The sequence below is a fragment of the Kwoniella botswanensis genome, chromosome 3 (assembly GCF_036426115.1).
Source record: "Kwoniella botswanensis chromosome 3, complete sequence".
NCBI classification, from domain to species: Eukaryota; Fungi; Basidiomycota; class Tremellomycetes; order Tremellales; family Cryptococcaceae; genus Kwoniella; species Kwoniella botswanensis.
Genome location: NC_088601.1, coordinates 1,765,903 through 1,790,551, shown reverse-complemented (window position 1 = coordinate 1,790,551; position 24,649 = coordinate 1,765,903). Strand labels below are relative to the sequence as shown.

General features: G+C 44.3%; 9 protein-coding genes across 9 annotated transcripts; 4 read left to right on the top strand and 5 right to left on the bottom strand.

Annotated features, from left to right (window-relative positions):
- Positions 1–30: 30 nt before the first annotated feature.
- On the bottom strand, positions 31–3,414 carry L199_008548 (uncharacterized protein; the record flags this gene model as incomplete). The annotated part of the gene is made up of 9 exons (XM_064894228.1): positions 31–459; positions 520–598; positions 666–1,019; positions 1,102–1,231; positions 1,297–1,378; positions 1,447–1,552; positions 1,672–3,165; positions 3,215–3,237; positions 3,304–3,414. 9 exons carry the CDS (start codon positions 3,412–3,414, stop codon positions 31–33), a joined length of 2,808 nt encoding a protein of 935 aa, XP_064750300.1.
- Positions 3,415–3,902: 488 nt separating this feature from the next.
- On the top strand, positions 3,903–5,864 carry L199_008547 (uncharacterized protein; the record flags this gene model as incomplete). The annotated part of the gene is made up of 9 exons (XM_064894227.1): positions 3,903–3,951; positions 4,008–4,040; positions 4,123–4,431; positions 4,500–4,669; positions 4,742–5,160; positions 5,233–5,517; positions 5,600–5,619; positions 5,699–5,765; positions 5,834–5,864. 9 exons carry the CDS (start codon positions 3,903–3,905, stop codon positions 5,862–5,864), a joined length of 1,383 nt encoding a protein of 460 aa, XP_064750299.1.
- Positions 5,865–6,212: 348 nt separating this feature from the next.
- On the bottom strand, positions 6,213–10,651 carry L199_008546 (uncharacterized protein; the record flags this gene model as incomplete). Its single annotated transcript, XM_064894226.1, has 12 exons — positions 6,213–6,292; positions 6,357–6,415; positions 6,486–6,605; positions 6,687–6,939; positions 7,026–7,452; positions 7,521–8,207; positions 8,271–8,381; positions 8,444–9,616; positions 9,685–9,732; positions 9,785–10,294; positions 10,357–10,522; positions 10,590–10,651. The coding sequence occupies 12 exons, from the start codon at positions 10,649–10,651 to the stop codon at positions 6,213–6,215; spliced, it is 3,696 nt and encodes a 1,231-aa protein (XP_064750298.1).
- A 439-nt stretch (positions 10,652–11,090) lies between these two features.
- L199_008545 (uncharacterized protein) lies at positions 11,091–13,145 on the top strand (the record flags this gene model as incomplete). The annotated part of the gene is made up of 4 exons (XM_064894225.1): positions 11,091–11,590; positions 11,674–12,385; positions 12,477–12,815; positions 12,924–13,145. 4 exons carry the CDS (start codon positions 11,091–11,093, stop codon positions 13,143–13,145), a joined length of 1,773 nt encoding a protein of 590 aa, XP_064750297.1.
- Positions 13,146–13,297: 152 nt separating this feature from the next.
- On the bottom strand, positions 13,298–13,945 carry L199_008544 (uncharacterized protein; the record flags this gene model as incomplete). Its single annotated transcript, XM_064894224.1, has 1 exon — positions 13,298–13,945. One exon carries the CDS (start codon positions 13,943–13,945, stop codon positions 13,298–13,300), a length of 648 nt encoding a protein of 215 aa, XP_064750296.1.
- A 1,992-nt stretch (positions 13,946–15,937) lies between these two features.
- Positions 15,938–17,859, bottom strand: L199_008543 (uncharacterized protein; the record flags this gene model as incomplete). Its single annotated transcript, XM_064894223.1, has 4 exons — positions 15,938–16,202; positions 16,279–16,815; positions 16,906–17,503; positions 17,577–17,859. The coding sequence occupies 4 exons, from the start codon at positions 17,857–17,859 to the stop codon at positions 15,938–15,940; spliced, it is 1,683 nt and encodes a 560-aa protein (XP_064750295.1).
- Positions 17,860–18,425: 566 nt separating this feature from the next.
- Positions 18,426–20,210, top strand: L199_008542 (uncharacterized protein; the record flags this gene model as incomplete). The annotated part of the gene is made up of 2 exons (XM_064894222.1): positions 18,426–19,478; positions 19,563–20,210. 2 exons carry the CDS (start codon positions 18,426–18,428, stop codon positions 20,208–20,210), a joined length of 1,701 nt encoding a protein of 566 aa, XP_064750294.1.
- A 585-nt stretch (positions 20,211–20,795) lies between these two features.
- Positions 20,796–22,176, top strand: L199_008541 (mRNA 3'-end-processing protein YTH1; the record flags this gene model as incomplete). Its single annotated transcript, XM_064894221.1, has 4 exons — positions 20,796–20,937; positions 21,032–21,479; positions 21,581–21,965; positions 22,087–22,176. 4 exons carry the CDS (start codon positions 20,796–20,798, stop codon positions 22,174–22,176), a joined length of 1,065 nt encoding a protein of 354 aa, XP_064750293.1.
- A 265-nt stretch (positions 22,177–22,441) lies between these two features.
- Positions 22,442–24,564, bottom strand: L199_008540 (ATP-dependent RNA helicase HAS1; the record flags this gene model as incomplete). Its single annotated transcript, XM_064894220.1, has 6 exons — positions 22,442–22,735; positions 22,833–23,153; positions 23,263–23,564; positions 23,673–23,790; positions 23,860–24,059; positions 24,135–24,564. The coding sequence occupies 6 exons, from the start codon at positions 24,562–24,564 to the stop codon at positions 22,442–22,444; spliced, it is 1,665 nt and encodes a 554-aa protein (XP_064750292.1).
- Between the last annotated feature and the right edge of the window lie 85 nt (positions 24,565–24,649).

The following is a 24,649-nucleotide window of genomic DNA, read 5'->3' as shown; positions in this document are numbered from 1 at the left end:
CATCTATATAGTATACCTTCATTTGCAATACTATGCACCAAGTTCATCTATGACCGATTCCTCCCTTTCCCCTATATCTGTGTTTGTCTCATCGTCACCTCCACTATCATCATCACTTCCCAAATCGATATTTTTCCTTATATTCCCATACTTCCCTTTCACCCCATCCCTCCGAATCGTTCTCAGTGGACTCGGACTAAGTAAATTCGCCTTATACGGACTGAGGTTCGAAGTGGAATGTACACTTGTACTACTGGGAGATAGTGAACCTTGTTTCCCTGGCCAGGCTGCCGACGAAGCCCTGCTCCACATAGTAGGTGTTGTAGACCGATATGATACTACTCGACTTGCGGTTGATCGTTGTGGTAGATTTGGTGAAGATAAAGTTAATAACAAATTCTTCAGGTTGGGTAACGTATGGCGAACATCGAGTGATCGGATTGAAGATTCCTGCATAAGCTATTATATATATTATCAGCATGTTGTCATGAACGGAATGATATGGCTGGTCAAACTTACCATTTGTATATTCATGTTTAGTAGGAAAACGGCATATTCATATCTAAACCTTTCAACGCCTTTAGCATATAATGGGAATCTGTATAACAAGCCCAACGACATTAGCTATGTCCCTCGAGGCGCAATCAAAGACTTGATTGTCTCACGATCTAGGACCCTGCATCACCCCAGTTCCATCCCTCACACTACTCCTCGACCCCGCACAAGTGATAGCATAAGGCAGTCCGCCCGTCGCCCCACCTAGATTACCCAGTATTTGAACTATCATAGCTACATATCCTAGAGCAGCAGCGGTAGTTCTCTCATCGACTTTATGCTGCGCCATTGTCAGTGGAGGAGCGGGATCCTTAGGTCCTATGGGGATTGGTAGAGGTACATTGAGGATGGTGTAAAGTAATTGAGAGGGATCGAGCGGTTGGATGGGGAATAGCACGTCGAGTGTTTGGATATGATGGGCTCTGAGGGAATGGATTTGGGGTAAGAGGGATAGTCGTTCGGTCCTATATGAGTTAAAATCAGCATGGACAGACCCAAGTTGTTTGTTGATGAGATGAATTAAGGGCAATGGGGAATGGTACTCACTCTATCTTCCCTATCTCATCTTCAAGGTCTCTTCCCCTACCTCTCCGCAGCTCGTCGGCCTCTTCTGCGCCCTCTAGATGATCTCGTCGAATGTCGATATCCTGTTGTTTGAGCGTGGTACGAGCTTGAGCTGCATGAAGTCTGCTGTCAGCACACGAGTCATCGGGAGTGGAACCAAGGCCAGACTAGACTTACTCTCTCTTGTCAATTTCTCCACTTCGCTGATTTTCGATCGACACCATTCCACTCTCGACTGTCTTTCTGATACCTCCCGGCCCTATCGTCATAACATGGAGTGCATCAGCTATATATTCATCCCAGCAATGAATCCTTAGCTGAACTTACAAGACACCTGCCATCGGCATCCTTCCGAAGCAATTGATCGACTTTCCAGCGTACTTCCTCGATACTTCGTTCCGTATCGGCAATAACAGCCTGAAGGTTAATCAACCTAGAATCATGCAGCAACATCAGCCTCCATTTCGTACTTGTTGTGGATCAGGAATAGTTGTGGATCGGGAATAGTTGTGGATCGGGAATAATGCTGACAGGGATACAAAGTCAACTTACTGATGTAATCCCCCAACACCAATCCCTTTTTTCATCCGGGTTTCTCTCAAACTCCTCTCAATCACTCCCATCCTTTTCTTACCCGATGCAATTCCATTTTTCTCTTCTTCCTCCAATTCCTCCGGGGTCGGTATATGGTAAACCTCTTTGGCATCATGAGACAAGGTAAATTCTGTCCCATTAATCACCTGTTTCGTAGGACCTCTCCTCAATTCTTCCAAATTTACCACACCCAATTCGACTTTTCTCCATCTAATTTTGCCGAACTGTGTCTCATCGTCGGACTCGGACAGATCGATCCATAGTTCTAAGACGAAGATTTCGGATGAAAGTTGTGAAGGGGTTAACCAATTTCCAAAATCGTTGAGATGATCTAAACCCATAAATCGCGGGTGGGTCGATGGTGGATGTATAGGTGAGATGTAAAATGGGATTTCGACATGTTTCTCTTCTTCTTTCTGTTTTTTGATCAATTTATCATTCTTGTTCTTCCCATTCACTTTGCTCGATGGAGAAGTAGGGTTATCCTTCAAGTCGTCATGATCGTTTTCCTTGCCAAAATCGGATTTTGTAGGTGAAAAATTCACCTGATTCTGAGAATGGGCAAACTGATGACTTATCCCTAAACTAGCTTTTGATTTTCCCCCTCCTCTAAGCATACCAGGTGGTGATCTCATCACCGAATGGATAGAACTACTGTCGCTCAATCTCGATGGTGTTCTTCCTAAAGAATGATAACCCAATGAAGAACTTGCTCTAAGCTCACCGTTCTCATTCGACCCATTGGGTTTTGAAGGCGAAGTAAGTGATATAGTCCGTTGACGAGGTATTTCAATTGAAGATGAAGAAGAGCTCGATATACGTTGTCGAATGGACGGTTTTGTTGGAGTGGTAGGTACAGAATGAGAATCGGACGAATTGGTCCTTGATACTTTTCTTATACTTAGTCCAGTCGATCTCAGATCCCGCTCATCACTCTTCGTTCTTCTCCTCACGTCTTCTTCCACTTTTTTCAGTCCATCTGAGCCTTGTTGATCCTTCGAAGGTAGTTTGAGAGCGATGAAGCATCTAAGGGGTTTACGTTGTTCCCGATCCTGATCCTGTATCTGAGTTTCATCTCTGCCTAAGCTTAGACCCTCGTCATGATGGTGAGAATGAGAATGTTCGATAGCCTCTCCAGCAAGCGTTGGTGCTCTGGGTCTAGTCACCCTAGTCCTAGGGAGGGTATGATGGAGCGATACAGTTGGAGAAGGAGGCTCAATGGGTCGAGCGGTAGAAATAGAAGATGATCGTTCTCTCTTGTCCAATTCTAACGATCTCCTTGGGAATGGGTATGAAGTCGTCGATGCATTGCTTGACCTCCTTTTAGAGCTTTCTCCAACACCTAAAGGGGATATAGGATATCCCTCATCGTCCCGCTCAGCATGAGACGAGGATACAAGCTTGGATGCGTATGGGAGTGATTCCGGGAGGGTCAGTTGGTGAATCCGAATCCTAGAAAGAGCTTGTCAGCTCAAGCAGCGAAGGTCAGTCGAGGACATACCCTGTGATATGCCGTATCCTTGGCTATGAACAGGCGATTTGATAGATCAGCGTTACAACATCATTGCAATATATACCACCTAGACTTACAGTATCATATGGTCTCCATCTGTGCTCCACGTTCAGAGTATTCTCGGTATGCCTTTGCTCAGCTCCATTCGCCTCATCGTTCTTGGATTGATTCCCATCGGCATCACTCATTCTAGGTGAAGATGCCTATCCACGTCAGATAACCCGCTTATACTGAGGTGGTGGGGTATGCTATATGAAAGGGATGCAATGAGAGATGGACATTGACCCGAAGTATTGCGAGTGGTGTATATTTCGTGGTATGTATCTCGGTCCGGGTTGGCATAAGCGTGTTTTGCGTCATCACCGTCCAGGCAAGGTAGATAGATCAACATTCCTTTTCCTCGATTCATCTTCCTTCTTTCATCAATCGTCCTCCATTCACCGTATAGATAGATAGTACTTAGAGCATTGAATCAGAGTATCATAGACTGCCATCGATATCAGTTTTCTTGTCATACTTGGTATTGTCACAATAGTATCTTGCACACCTCACCGCCGAGGTCCGATCAGCCCGACGGTCAAAGCTGAATAAGCCTATCTAACTACGATACGACTGATCTTTCATATCCTCTTCTTCCTTCACTGCTCAATCTTCCGCAACACAACACCGATCCCAGATGGAATCACAACGTCCAGCGAGGATACCTCCTCCTGGTCTACCTATCCGTAAGCTATCGCACAGTTCTATTAGAATCACTTAGCTGACTCGTCGTGTACTATAGTATCCGGTCCGCCACCTATCATCGAATCTTCCAGTGAGTCTAGCTTGGCCTTCTCTCAACACAGTATATATGAACCAGTTATGCTGATGGGGTATGGTACGGTATGGTACGACAGACTGTAGACAGTGTGCCAAGGAGTTCAACTTCCTCTTCCGCCGTAAACATGTCTGTGGTCATTGCGGATACGAATACTGTTCGAACTGTATCTCAGACGGTCAAGCTTTGATGCCTCGTAAAGCCGGTCAACCATCAACCTTATCCTCTTCTAATTCCAATTCCAACGGGCCAAGTAATTTCTTCAACGAGATCAAAGAGGGTTTGAAAGAGGGTTTGGGACTAGACGAAAAGAATAGTAATAATGCTGCGAGTGGGAGTGGGTATGAGGTTGAGAGTGTTTGTTTGCCTTGTTTAAGCATGTTACAAGGTGAGTCCAGATGACTTTCCACACATGATAGGTTGTCGCTCAACAGTAGCTGAATGGAATGTGATTAGTGACCTCCGCCAACTTGACTCAACTTCGATCATTACCTATCAAAAGACTGAAAGAATACCTAGCAGCGTATAATATACCGTGTATCGGACCAAAAGAGAAAGAAGATTTCGTTCAAGCTGTTATCAGAGCAAGGAATCCAAGTACAGGTTGTCTATCACATGAGGCAGAGGTGAGTCTCGTTTTGTTCTCTGTCTCAAGAGGTCATGATCCATGGCTGTGGTGCTGATCATATGATTTGCAGAGTTACTATAGAAGACGATCTGTACCTAAATCAGGTCAGATACCTTCATCCACACCTACACCTACGCCCCGTCCGAGACCTCCTCCCCCTACTCAAGCTAGACCACCTCCCCAACAGCAATACTCCCGTCCACCACCACCAAATCAGAATTACTATCGTGCACCACCTCCCCAGAACCACTATAGACCACCACCACCTTCACGACCTGCTCAGCCTACTCCTCGACCCGCTCAACAAGCTAGACCACCCACTACACCTAAACCACAAGCTTCACCTGCACCTCCTCCTCCTCCTGTACCTACCATCTTATCGCTGGTCAGTCTACCCAAATCGTATCTTTCTTCGTTGAGTATAGGTACGCTCAAAGCGATCTTATATGAGAATCACGTCAGGGTGGATTTCAAGCAGGTTCTAGAGAAGTGAGTGAATCGATGTCAGTGAAATTTGTTGATCCATATACTGATAATGACAATGTTACATTCATATTTCAGAGAACAATTGATAGATCGAGTCAACGAATTGATCATTGATGAACGGAAGAGACTGGAAAGACAGAGAATAGAAGAGGAGAGATTATCAGCGGGACTGGCAGCCCCTGCGCCGACAGTCAATGGTGACACTCCTTCAGAAGAAGCAGAAGGAAATGTAGATGCCAACGGGGATGGGTTAGAAGATAAAAATAAGAAAGTACCAACTGGACCTATGCCAGAGATAGATAGGGGTTTATGTGTAGTCTGTCAGGATGAGGAAGCGACGTTAGCGGTTGTGGATTGCGGGTAAGTAGATTAACTTGATTTCTCTCTCACATGGATGGGAATGGTCTTGATTTTGAGCTGAAATGGTAACGAATGGTTATAGGCATCTATGTATGTGTGCTCGTAAGTCAACATTCACTAATAACCTTCTTATACAATCGACGATGTTGTCGTTCAAGCTAACATGATGTATTCGATGTAGACTGTTCCGATTTGATCATGGCCACAAGTCAAGAATGTCCATTATGCAGAACTAGAATCGTAACTTCGTGAGTATAGTAAGGCTTACAGACTCATGGCACGTTCGCTGATGAAGTCATTCACCCCAATCCATCAGTCAACGCCTAATCAGAATTTATAGAACATAGGATCACTTAACCCTGCACTTCTTCGACAAAGATACCAACCCAACCCTTAAGCAAAGAGTCCATCGCTTGGGATCTGCAATAGATTCGATTCCTTGTTGTCTGGCAGAATGCTTGTATATCACTCAGTGCAATATATCATAAATATGCCATGCATTAGGTAGAAAGCAAAAATCCATTATCAGATAGGGTTATATCTCTCATGTGAGACAAAGTAGAATATAGATCATAGTTCAGGCATCGATATATGCTAGATTTAACATGATACGGTGCAGCATCCTCCATCTTCAGATGATGTGAGTATGCATAAATGAGACAATGGAAGGAAGAGATCGTTGCGCGTTCTTTCGATTATGCTACTCCCTGTTCAGTCTTCATCTTCTTGATTATCGCCCAATCAGACATCTCCACCTGATCTCGGAATGTTGTTTCTGCAATAACGATTTGACATGTCAGCAAGAGCAGAGAAGAGGGACAGTAGCTTCGGATACTTACTGAGCGTATCGATACTTTGTCTAGTGATCAACGACACAACTTCATCATGCTCATCGAAGCTGTATACACATCAATATCATAGTCAGCTCAGCACTCGTGTGCTTGCGGGGTTCAAGTCCATCAACTGACTGTCTGTTGAACATCCTAGCAGTCTGATAAGGTGCTCTCTCAATTTTCACAGCGACACCCGCACCGACTTGGGATTTCTTCACTATCGTAAAAGGTTTATGGTTGATTTCAAGCGAGGTGCTAAGTGAGGATAAGCATCGCATTAGCATAAGCACACAGGATACGAAACCAACACACGAAATTCTCGAGGCTTTGACTCACATTTTACCCAACGTTATAATCTCCCTCTTACCAGAAGCTTTATCCACCTTGACCACACCAACTGGCGTACCGACCCTCATAGATCCCTCGATGATATCACATCCGAGAATGATAGGGTCACGATGAGCGAATGCCTTCAAGATCTTCATCCTTACTGGCCAGACAGCATTGGGAGCAGCTTCCTTCCTTCGTGATTCTTGTACTTCCGCCATGTACTTCTGGAACGCGTCGAACAGGTGATAGATAACCATTGCTAATGGGTTGAACATATGATTAGCGCATACCGTACAGACGTACGATACCGATGAAAACGATCGGTTATGAATAAATGACACTTACAAGAGAATATCTTCATACCGGCTTTCTTAGCCAACTCTTCAGCCTCTTTCTCAATCGTAACATCAAAAGCCATGATCACAGCATATTCCGGCGCCCGATCCAACATTATACCAGCTTTCACTATTGTCGATTTATACACTGGTCCTATACCAAAGTTGAACACGGGGATCTTCATCTGCTGTAAGAAAGTCAAGAGAGCCTCCAGCGAACCGAGTGTAGAAGCTTGAACCCAAACTCCTTTTCCTGTTTTGGTGACGAATTTAGCTAATGATGACAAATCATCCATGGCCATGTCCTTGTACGCTTCCACTTCGTCTTCATCGTGTGCCACATATAATTTAGCTCCCGCAATGGCTTTCTCGAGACCTGGCGCAGAGATCTTAACTCCTAAAGCTGCTTTGACTTCTTTATTGTGAACGTAGGCGGACTAGAATATAAGATCGTTAGCTGAAGTAAGTTCCTGGTTTTCGTGCACACATGGAATCGAAAACTAACCTTGATTCTTAGTTCTCTCAATGGCTGAGGAGTCAACAGAGCTCTGACATTCGTCACTATCGGTCCATCTGAACCACATAACACTATCTTATCACCTTCTCTCATGACACCGTTCGACAAAATAACATCGATGGTCGTACCAAGACCCTCAATGATTTTGACTTCTAAAATGGTACACTCCAATTCCGAGATGTACATCAAGTTGGCATTCATCCTCTCTTGAGTAAGTTTGACCAATAACAGAAGCATGTCGGGTATACCTTCACCAGTGATAGCGGAAGTAGGTACTAAAGAGATGTTTCGACCCAAGTTTTTATTCTCATCGAACAATTCAGCGTTGAAACCTTGTTCAGCGAAAGCAAGTTTGGCAGCTTTGACTCGGTCTTCGAATTCTGATTTGACAAATGCCTTTTGAGAGTTCAAAGTTTCCCTGAAACCGGCGTTCTTCTTAGGCTCCCATCCGTACATCCTATCAATCTTGTTCAAAGCGACAATGAAAGGTGTTCGACCTTTCTTGAGCAAGTTGATAGATTCGATGGTCTGAGGTTCAAGACCTTGAGTGATGTCAACTACCAAGATAGCGATGTTACATAAGGATGAACCTCGAGTTCGCAAGTTGGAGAAAGACTCGTGTCCCGGTGTATCGATGATGAGTAAACCTGGGATCTTGACATCGGTGGTGTTGTCCTATTGATGATCGGATCAGCTATTCATATCAACGACTTGGTTCGATCAGCTGTTGCGACTTACTGAATTGACCACGGCTGTCTTCTCAACGATAGCAGATTTGGGGAAGAAGGTAGCACCGATCTGTTGAGTGATACCTCCCGCTTCTCCTTCGGCGACGGACGTTTGACGAATCTGAAATCGGACGTCAGCATCAGAGTCTCTTGCATATATCTTGGTAAAAACGCTCAACTCACTTGATCAAGCAACTTGGTCTTACCATGATCAACATGACCCAAAATACAACAGATTGGAGATCGAAGGTCTTCTTTGCTACCAGCAGCTTGTGCAGCTTGCTTCCTCTTCTCGATCTTCTCGAGAGCGGCCGCTTTTCTGGCAGCAGCCTCATCCTCGGAATCGGACTCTTCGTCGGAGTCTTCATCGGAATCAGTTTCTTCTTCCGACGACTCTTCCTCAGAGGATTCCTCTTCTTCAGCTGAAGGAGCTTTTCCATTAATTTGAGCAGCAGGTTTGGCAGGAGCGGCAGCGGGGGCGGGTGTAGATGCAGGTGCAGCTTCAGCTGGGGCAGAGACCGATGTCTTGGGAGCGGCAGCAGGAGCAGGAGCAGGAGTAGCTTCATCGTCTGACGATTTATCCCAATCATCCTCGGATTCTTCCACCTTCAGCTTGTCGACACCAGCAACAACCTTCTCCACCTCATCTTCCGATTTATCCCAATCATCTTCACTTTCTTCCTTGGCTGGAGCGGGTTCGGGTTTCTTCTCGACAGGTACAGGGGCCGGGGCAGGAGAAGCGGGCTCGGGAGGTGGGGTAGCAGTTTCCTTGGCGGTTGGCTTCTGCTGTTTCTTCCTATTACCATATACGACCTTCTTCTTCGCTTCAGGTGCGGCACCATCTTGTAGACCAGCTACAACCATACCACTAGCCAACATGGCTTGTTTCCTAGCTTCGGCAGCTGCCTTTTCTCTTTTCTGAGCAGGTGTAAGAGCCCTTCCTTCAGCTTTAGCACGAGCCTGTTTCTCCTTCTCTTTAGCTTTCTTAGCTGCTTTAGCCTCATTGATCTTAGCTTCTTCCTCTGCTAACCTCTTCTCCTCCTCTTCGATCTGCCTCAATCTCTCTTCTTCAGCTTTTCGAGCTTCTTCCTCCATTCGCTTCTTCTCTTCCATAGCAGCCTGCATAGCTGCGATGTGAGCAGGTACTTTCTTCCCCTTAGCAGCTGCAGGAGCAGGTTCAGCAGCTTTGGCAGCGGGCTTCTTCTTCTTCTTCTTTTTCTTGTCAGCTCCTGCTTCCTCGTCCCCTTCATCCTCTTCAGCTTCAGCGGTGGGTTCGGGAGCGGATGGTGACGGTTCTTCGGCAGCAGGAGTGGGGGCAGATGCTTTCTTAGCCGCAGCTTGAGCCTTCTTCTTGGCCTATACGCATCAAATGGCATATCAACTTTGCTATTTCCACATCTTGTTGTATGGGCTGTAGAACATACCTTCTCCTTTTCCTTCTTTAGCTTCTCCTTCTGAGCTTTCGTCAAAATCTGCAGCCTTGGTCAGCTAAAATATCCAGTAACTGGTAAGTATACAGCTCACCTTTGGTCCGTCATCTCCACCCTCCTCGTCATCTTCGGCAGCAGGCTCAAGGGCAGCAACGGAAGCAGGCGTAGGCTCAGCTTCTTTAGCGGCAGCTTCAGCAGCTCTTCTCTCAGCAGCAGCTTTTTCTAGTATCGCATCTAAATCTTCTTCTTCTTCATCTACAGCTTTCTTTCCTTTCTTTCCCTTCTTACCCTTCTTGGGCTTGACATCCTCTTCTGGCCATTCATCATCTATATTCACCGCTGTTGGTGGTTCAGCAGCGGCAGCGGAAGGTTCCTCCATCTCTTCATCTTCATCCACCACAGCTTTCTTCTTCGATTTCTTATCCTTCTTTCCCTTTTTAGGTTTGACATCGTCCTCTGGCCACTCATCGTCCATGTTGGGTTTCGTATCTACCTCAGCCGCAGCTTTCTGATCTTCGTCTTGATCTTCGTCTTCGTCAAAATCGTACTTCTTCTTGTTCTTCTTGTTATCCTTCTTCTTGGCGGCATTGGCTGCTATCATAGCCTATATTCATGAGATCAGCTACGTCTCAGATTTGGGTTAGAATAATTTATAGATGGACTTACCATCAAATCGCCACCTTCATCATCATCATCCATCGCATCACCCTCATCCAGCAGATCAAACACTCCACCCGTCTTTTTCCCTTTACTTGATTTAGCAGGTTTGGGTATATCCTCATCATCTCCCGCAGGTGAGTTCAGATCGGCCAAAGCAGCCTCTTTCTTCTCCCTATACAAGGGTAAGGTAGCAAACTGATCAGCACCCTCCTCAATCAACGGAGATGAATTGGACATACCAAAACTCCTCGTCGTCCTGGTTTTTCTTTCCACCTTTTTTGGCTCCTTTCTTTGGCGGCATTGTAGTGAATACTTATGCCTTCGTCGTTATACGTGGTCGTAAGTGAGTATCGATAGCCCTTCTGTGTTATGTGAAGGCTACTTTTGGTTGCTTGTCCAGTAGGATCAGACAATAGGAATAGCAACGAATGAAAAAGTATAGTGAAGGTCAATTCCCAGTAGGGTGAGTGGCGGACTTTATCCAACCCTTCCCTTTTTACTGAGGGCAGCTGTTTTACGTAATATGGTTTTCGATCACATTTAGCCGATCTTACCGAGTACAGTGATGGGATGTTTCGTGTTTGTCTCTGTGGTCGACAACGCGAACGAAAGATGAAAGATGAGTAGCCAATTTATGGATGGAACAGTCTCCTTTGTCCAGCTTGACCAAAATAAAGACTAATGAACCTCCGCTGTCTCGTATAGCAACTTCACTCTCTCTCCCTGTACCTGTAACTACGATGGCGTCTTACCCGCCAGTCTCGAGTCCGCTCCCAGCAGAAGAGTACGAGCTCCCCTCCATCACCGACATCGAAGCAGGACCCTCGAGACCTCGCCAATCAATTGCAGCTCCCAAAGCACGTACATTGACTCTACATCCCTCTAGTTCTACAGCAAACCTGTTATTCTCAGCACCTGCCGCTGGACTGCCCACACCGAAGAAGAGACACACCAGGACACATTCCTATCCCGATTCCCCCGAAGATGCATTAACACCACGTCGTCTACATCGAGATGCGTTTCTGAATGAGGAGGAAAGGGCAAATGATGCGGAAGAAGTCAACTTGCCCGACTTCGGACATATGTTGGGGTTCAATGATGAAGGTGAAGATCATTTCGCAATAGCTCAGGGAATGAAGACGAGGTGGAAGAGGAAACTATACTTGTTGTTGGAAGAACCAAATAGTGGCAGAGAAGCTTTCTTCATTCATATTGCCGTCACTGGGACTATAATATTCAGGTGAGTCATAATCACACAGCTATGACCCTCTTCTGAGTATGCAAAGTGTTGTTAGCTGAAAAACCATTACTATTTCATTTCAGTGCAATTCTGACTACTCTATCCACAATGCCAGCATTCCACACCGACCCAACATCCACCCGAGCTCTCTTCGGCCTAGATACGTTCATCGTCATCCTCTTCACTATCGAATACCTTGCCAGATCTCTAGCTCATTCAGATAGTTGGTCAATGTACTACAACTGGGTAACATCGTTTTTCGCTTTACTCGACGTAATAGCAATTCTCCCTTACTACATCGAAGTAGCTCAAAATGAAGATACCACTATCCTCTTTCGATTTTCTATATTGCGAACATTCAGATTACTACGTGTATTTAGAGCATTCAAATATCAAAACCAAATGTTACTCACTATCGAGGTGATGTACGTAGCGGTCCGTCGATCGAAAGATGCTTTATTGGCATTATCATTCTTCATCCTTTTGGTCTTGATCCTTTCTTCGACGTTGTTATATTTCGCCGAAAGGGGTACATGGGACAATCAACTTGGAGCATTTATTGATTCGGATGGTGATCCAAGTCAATTCGATTCTATACCTAAAACAGCTTGGTTCTCCTTAGTCACCATGTCGACAGTAGGATACGGCGAAATCACTCCGAAATCATTTTTGGGCAAATTGATTACAGTACCATTATTGATGTTTGGTCTGCTGTTGATCGCTTTACCGAGCTTCGTACTGGGAAGGAATTTTGCTATCGTCTTTGATGCTATGACTAGGCAAGTGCCTAAACCGGTAAGTACTGTCTTTCAGAAATCCTCATTATACCTTGGTCTTCTCCCTTAATGGACTTGGCACGTACTGACAATATGTTTTGTATACGCAGCCATCCAACATGACCTCACCACGACAATCACTCGATGCCCCTCCTCCAGCTACTTCCCTACCTACCGAGAACTCCTCCGCACCCCTCTTACATACCTTCTCCAACACGTCTACTCCCACACCGCAGGTCCCTTCGACAGCACCCCTAGCAAGGGCCAGGGCGATATCCCCTCTACCCCCTTCTAGCAATATGGTGCCTTCATCATCGGCATCTTCAGTCAGAGGTCTGGGTAATCTACCTAGGATGTGGGATGGTGGACCCGATGGTACGCCTGTATCATCCATGTCGGAGAAGATGAGAGGTGATTTGACGAATGTCAAGTTGGCCAAGAACCAGATTGTGAGTACGGCTGTGCCAAGAGGGAATAGCTCTTCATGCTATACACCATACTCACGAGGAATTCCAGATATTCAAGGTCTGTAGCTAACTAACGACTTTCCACCGCAGGTGCTGCTCGAGCAGATTGATAGCTTGCGTAAGACCATCGATCGTCAAGGTGATCTTCTAACTCGCTTAGCCTCTGCGTTAGATGTGAAAGAAGTACGAGAGAGGGAACGCAGCCTTAGAACATCGACGAGGAATAGTATGAATATAGAAGATAGAAGACACAATATCGATGAGAAAGATCAATTCGCTCTGGGAGAGAGCGACGAAGATGATGAGAAGTAGTTTTGTTCCCATGTAATCTTGTGTCATTCTTGTGTCATTCTTCTCCTCATCCGCATAAAGTACTATAAAGACAGTCAATGCATGATGAAATTCACACCACTCAGGATGGACAGAACCAACTCAATCGGATGAGGTAGACAGACTACATCATATTAACATTTCCATGCCCACCAATTCACGTCTTTATCTTTATCTCCCCTATTCTCCCAATCTTGAAATTCTTGCAGATCCCCGAATACATCTTGACCCATATTCGGATAATCAACTTGTACACAAGTTTTCGTAGAGTCCACTGATCTTCGATCACTGTTATCATCATCATCATCCCACTGAAAATTCGAAATCTTATATTTATCTTTTGCGTCCTCGTGGTTGTGTAATTTTGCATTTACATTACTTTGTAAAATGAATTTCACGATATCACATTTACCTTTCAAAGCATTTGACAGAGTCTTCAGTTTTCCGATTATCCGTCTTATAGGGTATCTCGTATCACTAAGTAATGTAGAACCTTCGTGAAATAAGGTTGAAATAGGCCGAAAGAATTTTCCAACAGATACCGTTCCTTGCTCATGATCCAATTTGTCGTTGACTGAATGATCCATATCTTCATTTAATCTTGACTTCGATGGAGAAGCTTGTTTTGATATTGATAAGTTATCTTTCTTTCGTTTGATCATCATTTCAAATACATGATCTTTTAAGATATGAGATTGGACTACATCGGCATAAGGTGATCGTGCACATCGATGAGAATGGACATAAAGATAATGTCGATTCATTTCATCATAGTCCTGCATCTGGTCTTCTGTGAAACTCTTAAATTGACCATCTACTGTATCCGTAAGAACGTTTGTGGATCGCTCGATCAGATCCAAAGTCCGGCATAATTGATGGACTAGGTGATCGTAAGATATCACTTCCACTTTCTTCAGCTTAGCCGTGTTAGACGAAGCGATATCGCATTAGTATGATACTGCATCCAGAGTATCTACAGTTCGATCCAAAATGGATTGAACTTTGACTACCATGTCATCTATAGGAATATAGGAAGTTCTTTCGATATCAACAAGTCACTATGGTACGAAGAACAGTTGGAGAGACTTACCTTTGAAAGCGGCACTTTCTTGGGACGAGAGCTTGCTCTTCGAAGAAGAAGTTTGTCGACTCATGCTGCGTGAACTGTTCGACTGTGGTTGCGATAAAGTATCATAAGAACCTTAGTTTTGGATGAGTATACATGTTAGATATCATCATATATATACTTTTTTGGAAGACAAGAGAACGAGAAGGTCAGAAGGGATTTACTTGTCTGAGATTGTGAGGCTGCGAGGGGTGCGAATGTATTACAAAGGACAGTATGACCTCGTTGCACAGCTGAAGTTCAATCTTCTGATTAACAAAGGATATACTTACATATCTGAAATTATACTACAGTGTGAGTATATTTTTACCCCACCGGAGGACAATCACGCTTCTGAATTATGTCATACTCTACTAAGTCTTTGGCTCATTGGCACCATGGTTTACGTGTCAGCTCACTCTTCTCCATCCAATCAAACCGACTGACAGGTCTAGGCTTCCTAGCTTGAGGTTCCCATCGTTCGAAGTCCGCTAGATCAAAATCTCCAGTCTTCCACCAGTCGATATAAATTGATACTTATTATCCAGACTACTGGGGACGATACTCAGCTTGTGGATCACAGGAGCTGGCTCGTAGGAAAGGCTGAGATTACTGGCATCGATCAATTTTGAACCTTCACGTAAAATTGTCGACTCAGGATAAAAGATCGAGCTTGTATCTGTATACTGACTTCCGTTTGCATTACCTGTCGGTGGGTGAATGAATTGCTGATATTCGTGAGCGTCGCATATCTCTTGTATCCGAGGTATATCGAAAATTCTTCCTTCATGGATGAGATTTTTAACAGTTCTCACCTCTTCAATTCTCTTTTTAAACTCACTCGCATCTCCATGTGATGGTTCCGCAGAGAATTTGCTATTGATACTTTTGACTTGATCCTCAATGCTTGACAATGCAGCATAGATATCATGCAGCCGAGAGGCTTCTGTAGTCATAACGAATAGCTCACCGCATATAGCTTGTCTATTCAGGATTGGGTGGATTTCTTGAGATTGCTCAAGAGCTGAGGTGATCACTGATGCGACCTTGGGTACATCGCCAAGCACAGTAACATCCTCGTTGGAAGCGTACACAGTTGATACCTTGTCTAGGAATGTTTCTGATCTACTGAGAATGCATTGTACTTTGTCCTTACATTCTGCTGGGCCAATGGTGAATGATGGTGCTGGTGAATGATCAGAAGCGTTGTTAAGAAAGTGATCATGTAGCTCAAGAAAGGTGGTGGATCAAAACTCACTCTGTCTCGAAGTGGCACCTCCGCTAGTCAGAATGTCGTGGATCGATCTTGGGTCCATAGTATGGAAGATGATGATCAGAAAATCCTATATTGAGTCGTACGAGTGGTATGAGAGGACTAAGATAGCTTTATGGTGATTTGTGCACTAGACCTGTTGTCTCCCACAGCAAACCCCGACTGGTAGACTATTTCCTGTCCTCAGCACAAAAGAAAGCTGCCAACAAAGGTGGAAAGAAGTCTTTTTCGCCTCTCTGCTTCATTGACAGTAATGTGAAGTATTCACCTCGCGATGTATAATGACGTATGTCCATTCAATTGGCTACGAGTATCTATCGATATATTTATCTATGAATCTATGTATTTATCACCATATCCTATTCGGACTGTCCGATTGTCAACATGTGCTGTACACTAATGACCTACTTCAACGTCCTCCGATAACTTCTTGACATTCCTATAGCCAACTAAAAAGACTATCAACCCCAGACCCAACCATCCCATCTCGAAGTAGAAAGATGCCTGAACAGTCTTGAAGTTGCCTAAAGAACCCGGATGGACGGTGAGTAAGCCCGCTTGGATACCCAGTGCGAGAGCCGAACCAGCTTGAAAGGAGACTTGAAGGAGACCACCGGCTATACCTGCTATTGAAGGTGGTACAGCAGTGATAACGCCGACACTGTGAAAGCGAAAAGCACATATTTGATTTGGCGTTAATACCGTATTTGTATTTGCGACTAGTTCAGCTGACTCACTTTGTAGCTGAATAAACCATCATAGCACCTCCCGAACCAAAAATCAAAGGTGGGAAAACGAATTTCCAATAATCCGTACCAACTTGATCTCCCGACTGACTTAACAGTCCATATCCACCTATAGCCAGGACCATACCGGTGGTTATAGCATATCGAGGATGATGAGTAAACCATGACCATCTTGATAAGAGGACTGTGGCGGTGGTTGCAGCAATAGGTTGAGGTAGTACCCTAACCGCTACTAAAATTCCACTTTGATTCCTTTCTGTTAAGTATATATTGACCAAAGCGAAATTGAGTACTGCCCACCATGAGAACAAGATCAACCCTAGGAACAGGAACACGGAGACGTTGGTTATTTTGAATGTTCTAGGTGGAAGTAGAGGGTATCCTTCAGGAAGTTTGGATTCGTACCATAGAAAGGCTGGAAAGAGGAATAGGGAAATGATAAATGGTGCGATAAAGTAGGCTGTGCCGAAACCGTGATCGCCTCCCATTGTTAGGGATAGGATCAGTAGGAGGATAGCAGCGAGGATGCTACAAGTGAAGTGGGCTGATGTCAGCTGGAAAGACTGATGTATTGATAGAGTATAGTAACGAAATACAAAATACGAAAGATTCACTCACAGGAATGAACCGCCTAAATCCAATCTTTTGAATTTCTCTCTGCCGCTTTCCTTAATATGTTGTTCTTCATCGTATCCAATTTCCTTAGGTAACCACCAGATCGATCCAACCGCAGGGATAAAGATCAATACCGCTAGTATCCTACTGAACCACCTCCAAGAAGCCATCTGCCCACTTTGATATGGTATCAGATCAACCACTCCGGCAACGATGATTCCAGTTCCACCTCCTACAGGTGCAGCGGCAGAATAGATCGTAAGGGCTTTACCGAGTTTGTCTTTAGGAAAAATACCAGAGATCAACTTGAATGCCGAAGGGATGAGGGAAGCTCCTGCTATACCTGATAAAGCCCTAAAAACGAAATATGAGTATAGTTCAGGTAAAAATGAGATGATCAAGTTGATGACGCCCAAAACGAGGAATCCGTAGGTGAATACTATTGATGGAGGGTATAGGTCGGAAGTACGACCGAATAAGAGGATGGTAGCGCCGAATGTGATTAGATAGGAAGTGATAATCCATGATTGCTGGAAGGTAGGGATGTTGAACTCGGATGATATCTGAGGGACGAATAGGAAGAAGCCAAAGTATGCCCACTCTACATAAACAAGGTGACAAACATTTTCAATAAATCCATTTGTTGGATTGACCAGGGGGTCAGAGCGACTTACGATCGACAATGAGGGAAAAGCTAAAAAGGGCTAATAATATCCACCTCCTTTTGTCGGACATCTTTACTGCCACATGATCTATCTCTGCATTTGCGTTGTCAGCTGGAGATCGTGATTGGGCAGCGATGCTCGGACATGGCGTAGTGCTCTTCTCTTGATTACTTGCGGAGATCGTCTGAGCATCTTTCGGAGTGGAAGCTGGTGGATCGGTGCCAAGACATAATGTCAAAGCTGAATCGCCAGTAGGGAAGATCTCCTGCTTTTTATCTTTAACGTCGGTCATTGTATACGTATATATATATATATATATATATATATGTATATATATCAAAACAAGGGAATATAGATCAGTATAATGTTTCACTTCACAAGGATCAGTCACAAGAGGTATCAACCCATCTCAAGGGAATGCAGTTAGCTATTTATATGTTTTCTCAGAGGTCTATCGTGATCAGTGACAGTCCATCAGTTCAGTCGGTCGGATAATTCTCGCATTTACTCCACTCTGATTGCTCCTACTTGGCCCTACAGATAGCTGGACGATCTTTGACCAAAAGCTGATACCCCCACCTTTGAAAGGGGGTTTCACAGTGGAGAAATGAGTATGGTTAGATCGATTTGGACGTTTGGGAGTGGGAGTGCTGAATAAGCTGGTATGCTTACTTAAGCATACACAGTGGAAGGAGCGATGGAGGTGGAGGCGGAGGTCACCGATGGTGTGCGGTGCGCTAACCTCGTGGTTTGAATTGTGTATCTCTAGCTAACCCCATCTGTGTCAGTGTGTATATGAGCTGCAAGTGTATGGATGTATAATGGTCTGGTCCATATTGATAGCGTGGTTCATTAACGATGTTGGGATACTATTCCCTCTCACGACGCCGCTCCTCACAGAACAACAACAACAACAATCCGCCAAGTCCAAGTCTTCCTTTGAATTCGTCTTCAATCCACGAGAGCGATTACCTTCGTTCACCCACTTCACCCACTTCCCTCAAAATACCAAGTTCACCTCCTGCCGATAGACAGCTGGCAAGTGATCCTCTAGGATCACCATTCAGTATAACCAACCCTATATACCCAATTCAACCCGATCAATCAAGTAGATCAAAGCATAGCTTACCGGCGTTGAGCGAAGGCGATCATGAACATGGCGATAACGATATGAACTTGATGAACAGTGGTGGATCGAGGGTACCACTCTTAGCTAGAGATTTCGGGATGTCAGGATCATCTAAGCGAGTCACCGGTACCGACCATGCGGAAGATGAAGGTGTGACTACGACGAGCGATTCATTCAGCTTATTACCTGGTGATGATACTTCTTTACCCAAATCATCTGTTGATCTACCTTCTCAAGGAGGAAGAGAAAGCGATGTCATTCATGATCCTAATCTGATACCTCCTGTTTCCATACATGATAAATACGTTTCCAACCATATCCAACCGCTTACATCACCATCGACACTGGAAGCTCGACCCTCAATGACCCGATCCACATCTGCACCTGGACATCCCCATCACTCCCATTCACAATCAGCTATTTCCCCTCCAACCGACACAAAAGGTCTCTTACCCTCTGCCATACCCAGCGGAGATAATAATACCACTGTTCCGGGAGTACAGCAGGGTAATCAGCCGATATATGAGATATTCAATGCGAATTTATCGAAAGACGGTTTGGACATGAGTAAGAACCTCAGAGGGTATTTGGAAGTTGTCCTGAAAGGTCAGGAACAGTTGAGTAAGATGCATTTGCAGTTGGAGGGATTGGGGATGGGCGAAAATGGAATCTGGCAAGTTGATAAGGATAATAATGTTGATGGGGATGGGAAGAAGGATGAGAAGGAAGTGAAGAGCAAGATCGAAGAGAGACAAAAGGGTGTGGAGGATATCATGCATAGGGTGAGTGATCGGCATGTATGAATCTACCATCGAGATATACTATCAAGTCTGTTTCGCTGATGATAAATGTTCATCACCTTATAGCTATCAGAGATATCAGATACACTTCGGAATTATCATCAACTGGGTACACCGAAACTTACATTCCCTCGACAGCATCCTCACCCCCCTCCTACCCAGAAATCACCACGTACACCTTCGACCAGCAATCTAGGTAGAGCCACAACTGTTGCCGGTTCCAATCCCTCACATAATATCGGTCTCGATCAAGCCAAGCAGCCATCTCCTCCAACAGGGAATCAGCGCAATAAACCTAGAGCACCAAGCTTGGTTAGATCAAATACTGCTACGGGAGAATTATCACCTCGATCATTGATGAAAGACAAGGCTAGACCTAGATCACCTTTAATCAATACATTCACGACAATGGATTCTTCAAGTGAAGATAATAACACATTTGAGAAAAGCCCAAAGAAGAATTCAGATTTACCACCTGAGAAATTGGATAATTCATCTTCAAATGACAGACCATTTCCGATCTCGCCACCTTATAAAGGTGGGAAGAAAGTACCTTATTTAGATATGAACAAACTTGAAGGTGAACAGACAAACGAACATGATGGTACGACTCATTGGTTTGGTGATTCGCCTGATAGTAAGAATGGTGGGTTGAAGAGGGAGAGGAAAATCACGGATAGTCCTATAGAAATGACTTTTAGCTCTAGGTTCTAGGGACTACCAATAACACTCAATATTGTATATCTACCACTGCGTCATGGCTCCTGGATAATTGTATCTGTTGGTATCATCGATTTATATTATATTGTTGTATGGAAGACTTTTATGATCTTGAATATACCGTATCATGGCAACTGGTTACGGGTAGGGTAAAGTGGGTATAAGAATTGGTACAACCAGTTAATTAGTTACTCTTACCATCGCTAAATACATTTCCTACAGCTGTCTTTTCCGCTCGATATTGAGCGTGCCAGTACATACGATTGATCCTTTGGAAATCCTGTTGCAAATTGGTCTGCAGGCATGCATGCATATGTACCCCGAAAGCAATCATAATGGAATCTGGTGTAGTTTTAGCCATACAACCTCGGATGGTGCTGAAATTGATTCCGGCTTAGTCAGCAATTCAAATCCGACATGTATAGGTAGACATCCTCAAACCTTCGAACGAGCAAGATATAACCTGTCTTCGTCTTGATATCCATCACATATCCATATACAAGCATAGTATCATCAACATCGTAAAGGCGCACTCGGAAGGGCGCGTGTTCCACTTACAAAGTCTCTCACCCACCCACCATGGCCGCAGCAGCCAGCTCGTCAACACCTCTCGACCCTCATCTGGGTAGAGCAGCAGATTTCGTCCGACCGGATTTTCATCAGGTAAACCTGGATATAGAGGGATTTCTGAAGACTCAAAAAGGATATAAGCTTGATGCCGGTGAGTGATCGTTTCTCTTTATTTGTAGAAGTAGCGCTTTTATTGAGATGAGGTAGACAAGTATATACTGATTAGAAGTATCGATATCATGTAGATACCCAGATATGTCCCTTATCTTTAACACCTCTCGGATGTCCCCTCCCTCCCTCTCAATGCCCCTATCGTCATACCAATCCCTCTCCAGCAAATTTCCAACCACCTCCTCCACTCCCTCCCCACCCTAGAGAACGGGAAAAGAAATTAACGGTGTGTAAACATTACCTCCGGAATCTATGTAAGATGGGAGATAATTGTGAATACACGCATGATTGGAATTTACGTACGATGCCTGTCTGCGTGATGTTTGTGAAACAAGGGAAATGTGAATTGGGTGGTGAATGTTTGTATTTCCATCCTAGAGATAGAAGAGTGGAATGTCCAGATTATAAGAGAGGTTTTTGTTTATTGGGACCGGAATGTCCAAGAAAACATATTAGGAAGAGGTTGTGTGGGGCTTATCAGAGTGGGTTTTGTCCCGATGGAGAGAAATGTAAACTATCACAGTGAGTAAAACTCCCATGAACCATCGACTGTTCCATACCTATACTTAGATTCATCAATGTGATATTAACATCTACTGACTGTCACTAATTTTTCCTTTCAGTCCCCCAGCGGACCGACCTAAACCTGAAGAGTACATAAATCCCATCCCTCCCGACCCTACTCAATTCACCGGTCCACCACCCCAATTACCAGCGGGATACGGTCGATGGCGGGAATACAAATACGATCCCAACGCTGTGGTTGTACCCGCCCCTGCGTGGGTCGAAGGTGGTTCTCTAAGTGGATGGAGAGCAGGTGGTTTCTTGTCCAGTAATGCAAGGAGGAATGAAGACCGAGATGGACACGGTCACGGACATGGTGGCCATGGTGGACATGGTGGTAGATCAAATGATAATAGGGATAATCGGGACGTACCGCAGAATGCTCCAGCGGGGTATGAGAAGAAAACTGGTTGGGTCAAGGATCTAAGTACGGTATTGTGTTTTGTGAGTTGACTTTCATTCAATTTGCCCTATCCAACTATTTTTCCACACACTCAATCTACCTTTCTCGCATTATTTAGTGAGCAATGATACTGATATATATATGCTCCTACTTCCATCGTAGAGATGCAACCAATATGGCCATTTCGCAAATACATGTCCGAACCAAGCTGTTCCAGGAGATAGAGGTGGATTGAAGAGGGAGAGGGATTAGTGGGATGCGATGCAAAGCAAGTCTAAGGAATTGATCGAGCCCATTTCATTATGTCATATTCCAATAATGTTGTATAATCTAGTCAAGTCATATGTCCTAAAATTATGATATGCACAAGTCTAACGAGAATGAAGGTGTCCTTATCACCATATTCATTGAGGGAGACCGATTGCACTCTGTATCTCGTATTGAAGCAAAAAAAAAATCAATGCATCAATCCATATACACATGCATACTAACGATAGACCCCAACCGCCCCTCCAAACTAAGATTGGAATTTTCCCTTCTTCCTATTCCTATAGAAGGCTTTCTTTGGAACACCATCATCTTCTTCATCACTGTCGTCATTCTTTTCCTTCTTCGCTTTAGCCGTACCGACTGAGATGTTTACTTTGGGAGGAACGCTAAATCCAAAGGCTTTACCTACTTTAGCTAAATCTAATTTATTTACATCGAATATCTTCTTGAGGGAGTATGAAGCGTATGATTGAAGGTATGATCTGTAGCCGTCTCTTGCGGAGGTATTCAGGTAATGATTCTTTGAGATGAGGTTTTCAAGCTGCAAATAACATGAAAATATGTTAGCATACAATATGTACACTTTCTGATTTGGTGTTGAACAAGAAAGATATGGTAACGATAGGAGCACTACTGACCTGTTTTTGAACATCTGCGATCTTCTTTTGAGGGAATTGATATTCGTTCAAAGGGACTTTGGCAACTTTCAAGAACCTCAAGAAACCCAATTCAGAAGGTAATAGGAACAATAATGATTTCCCAGTTTTACCTGCTCTGGCAGTTCTTCCTACTCTATGGATATAATCCCTTGGATCATCAGGTGGGTCGAATTGGATGATCCAATCTACTTTTGGTATATCGAGACCTCTTGCAGCTACGTCCGTACAGAGCAATATACCTGAGGGGGCATTACAGAATTCGAAGAACGTATTGGTACGCTTTTGTTGTTTTTGTTTACCCTATTGTAAACCCCAAACATGTCAGCATGCTGTCTTATACATCATAGCAGGGATGACTGATAGTTGATGTTTTTGATAGATTCAGTGCCTAAAGAGTCCTTTTACTCACATGTAGATCCAATACAGGAACGTCAATGTAATTCAATAATTCCGCATGGTAGTTGACTGAATTACAACTCGAAAAGAAAACGATAACTTTCTTCTTCAAATTCTTCCTCAAGAAGGTGAACAAAAGCATGAACCTCTTGTCGGATTCACAAACTACGTAACCTTGTTCTAACATATCCACTGTCGAGGCTTGTTTCTCCTCGTCTACGTTGATGTACAATGGACCTGGTCGAAGGGAGATACGGGCGAGGTCGGTAACTTTCGTTGTTTGAGTGGCTGAGAAAAGCATGGATTGACGGTTTTCTAAACATCGGAAGAGAGTATATCAGCGTCCGGCTTGCAATGTATGGAGAGGATGAAGTATCGATGAGAATAGTGGATACAGACACGAGTTATGATAAGATGACTTACCAGATGGCAACAGCTTGATGATCTGCTTCATCTCCTCCTCGAATCCAATCTCCAAAATCCTATCAGCTTCGTCAATGACCAAAGCTTTGAGGTTCTTGAACACGAATCCTTTAGTGTTCTACATGCACAACAGTCCGTCAGTCCTAGACTCCCCATTTACCATAGAAGAAACCTGTGGTCTACTAACCTGCAAGTGGTCGAGTAATCTACCTGGTGTAGCTACGATCAAGTTGACACCTTTGACCAACTTGTCCGCTTCTGCCTTTCTATTCGCTCCGCCCATCAATACACCAAACGTCTGAGAATGACCTTGCATGAGTTCTTTGGCTACTCCGAATATCTGAAGAGCAAGTTCTCGAGTTGGCGAAATGATGATCACACCGGTTCCTACAAGAATGCACCGAACAATTAGCGTTTTTACTACAAATTCCCAGGCTGGGATGACGTGCAGCAGTCACTCACCATTGACAGGTTTGAACCTCAGTGTACTCAACAGTTCCACACTGGGAACCAGAAAAGCCATCGTTTTACCTGATCCAGTTCTAGCCGCACCCAAAACATCCTTACCAGCCAAAAGAGGGGGTATGGTTCTAGCTTGAACTTCGGTCATCGTCTCAAATCCAATACGTTGGATAGCATTCATTGTTGGATTTGAGAGGTTCAAAGTAGAAAATGGAACCCTTTCATATGTTTGTCCAGGAACGTTTCTCGCTCCGTCTACTCCTCCGTCGAGAGTAACCTTGGATGAGGTAGCTTCAGCCATGGTCGAGTCTGCGTCTGTCACTGGTTGAGGTACATCTCCCTTCTCGACGGCAGTGGTAGAGGTAGAAGGTCGTTTCCGCTTTTTGGCCGATTTGAGACTATCGTCTCGAGGTGGTGCTACCGCTGACATGATTGATGAGTATCAGTCGAGTGTATATGTATACCTTCTGTAAAAAAATATCAAGATAGACGGGATATCAGAAAATATCTCGTTC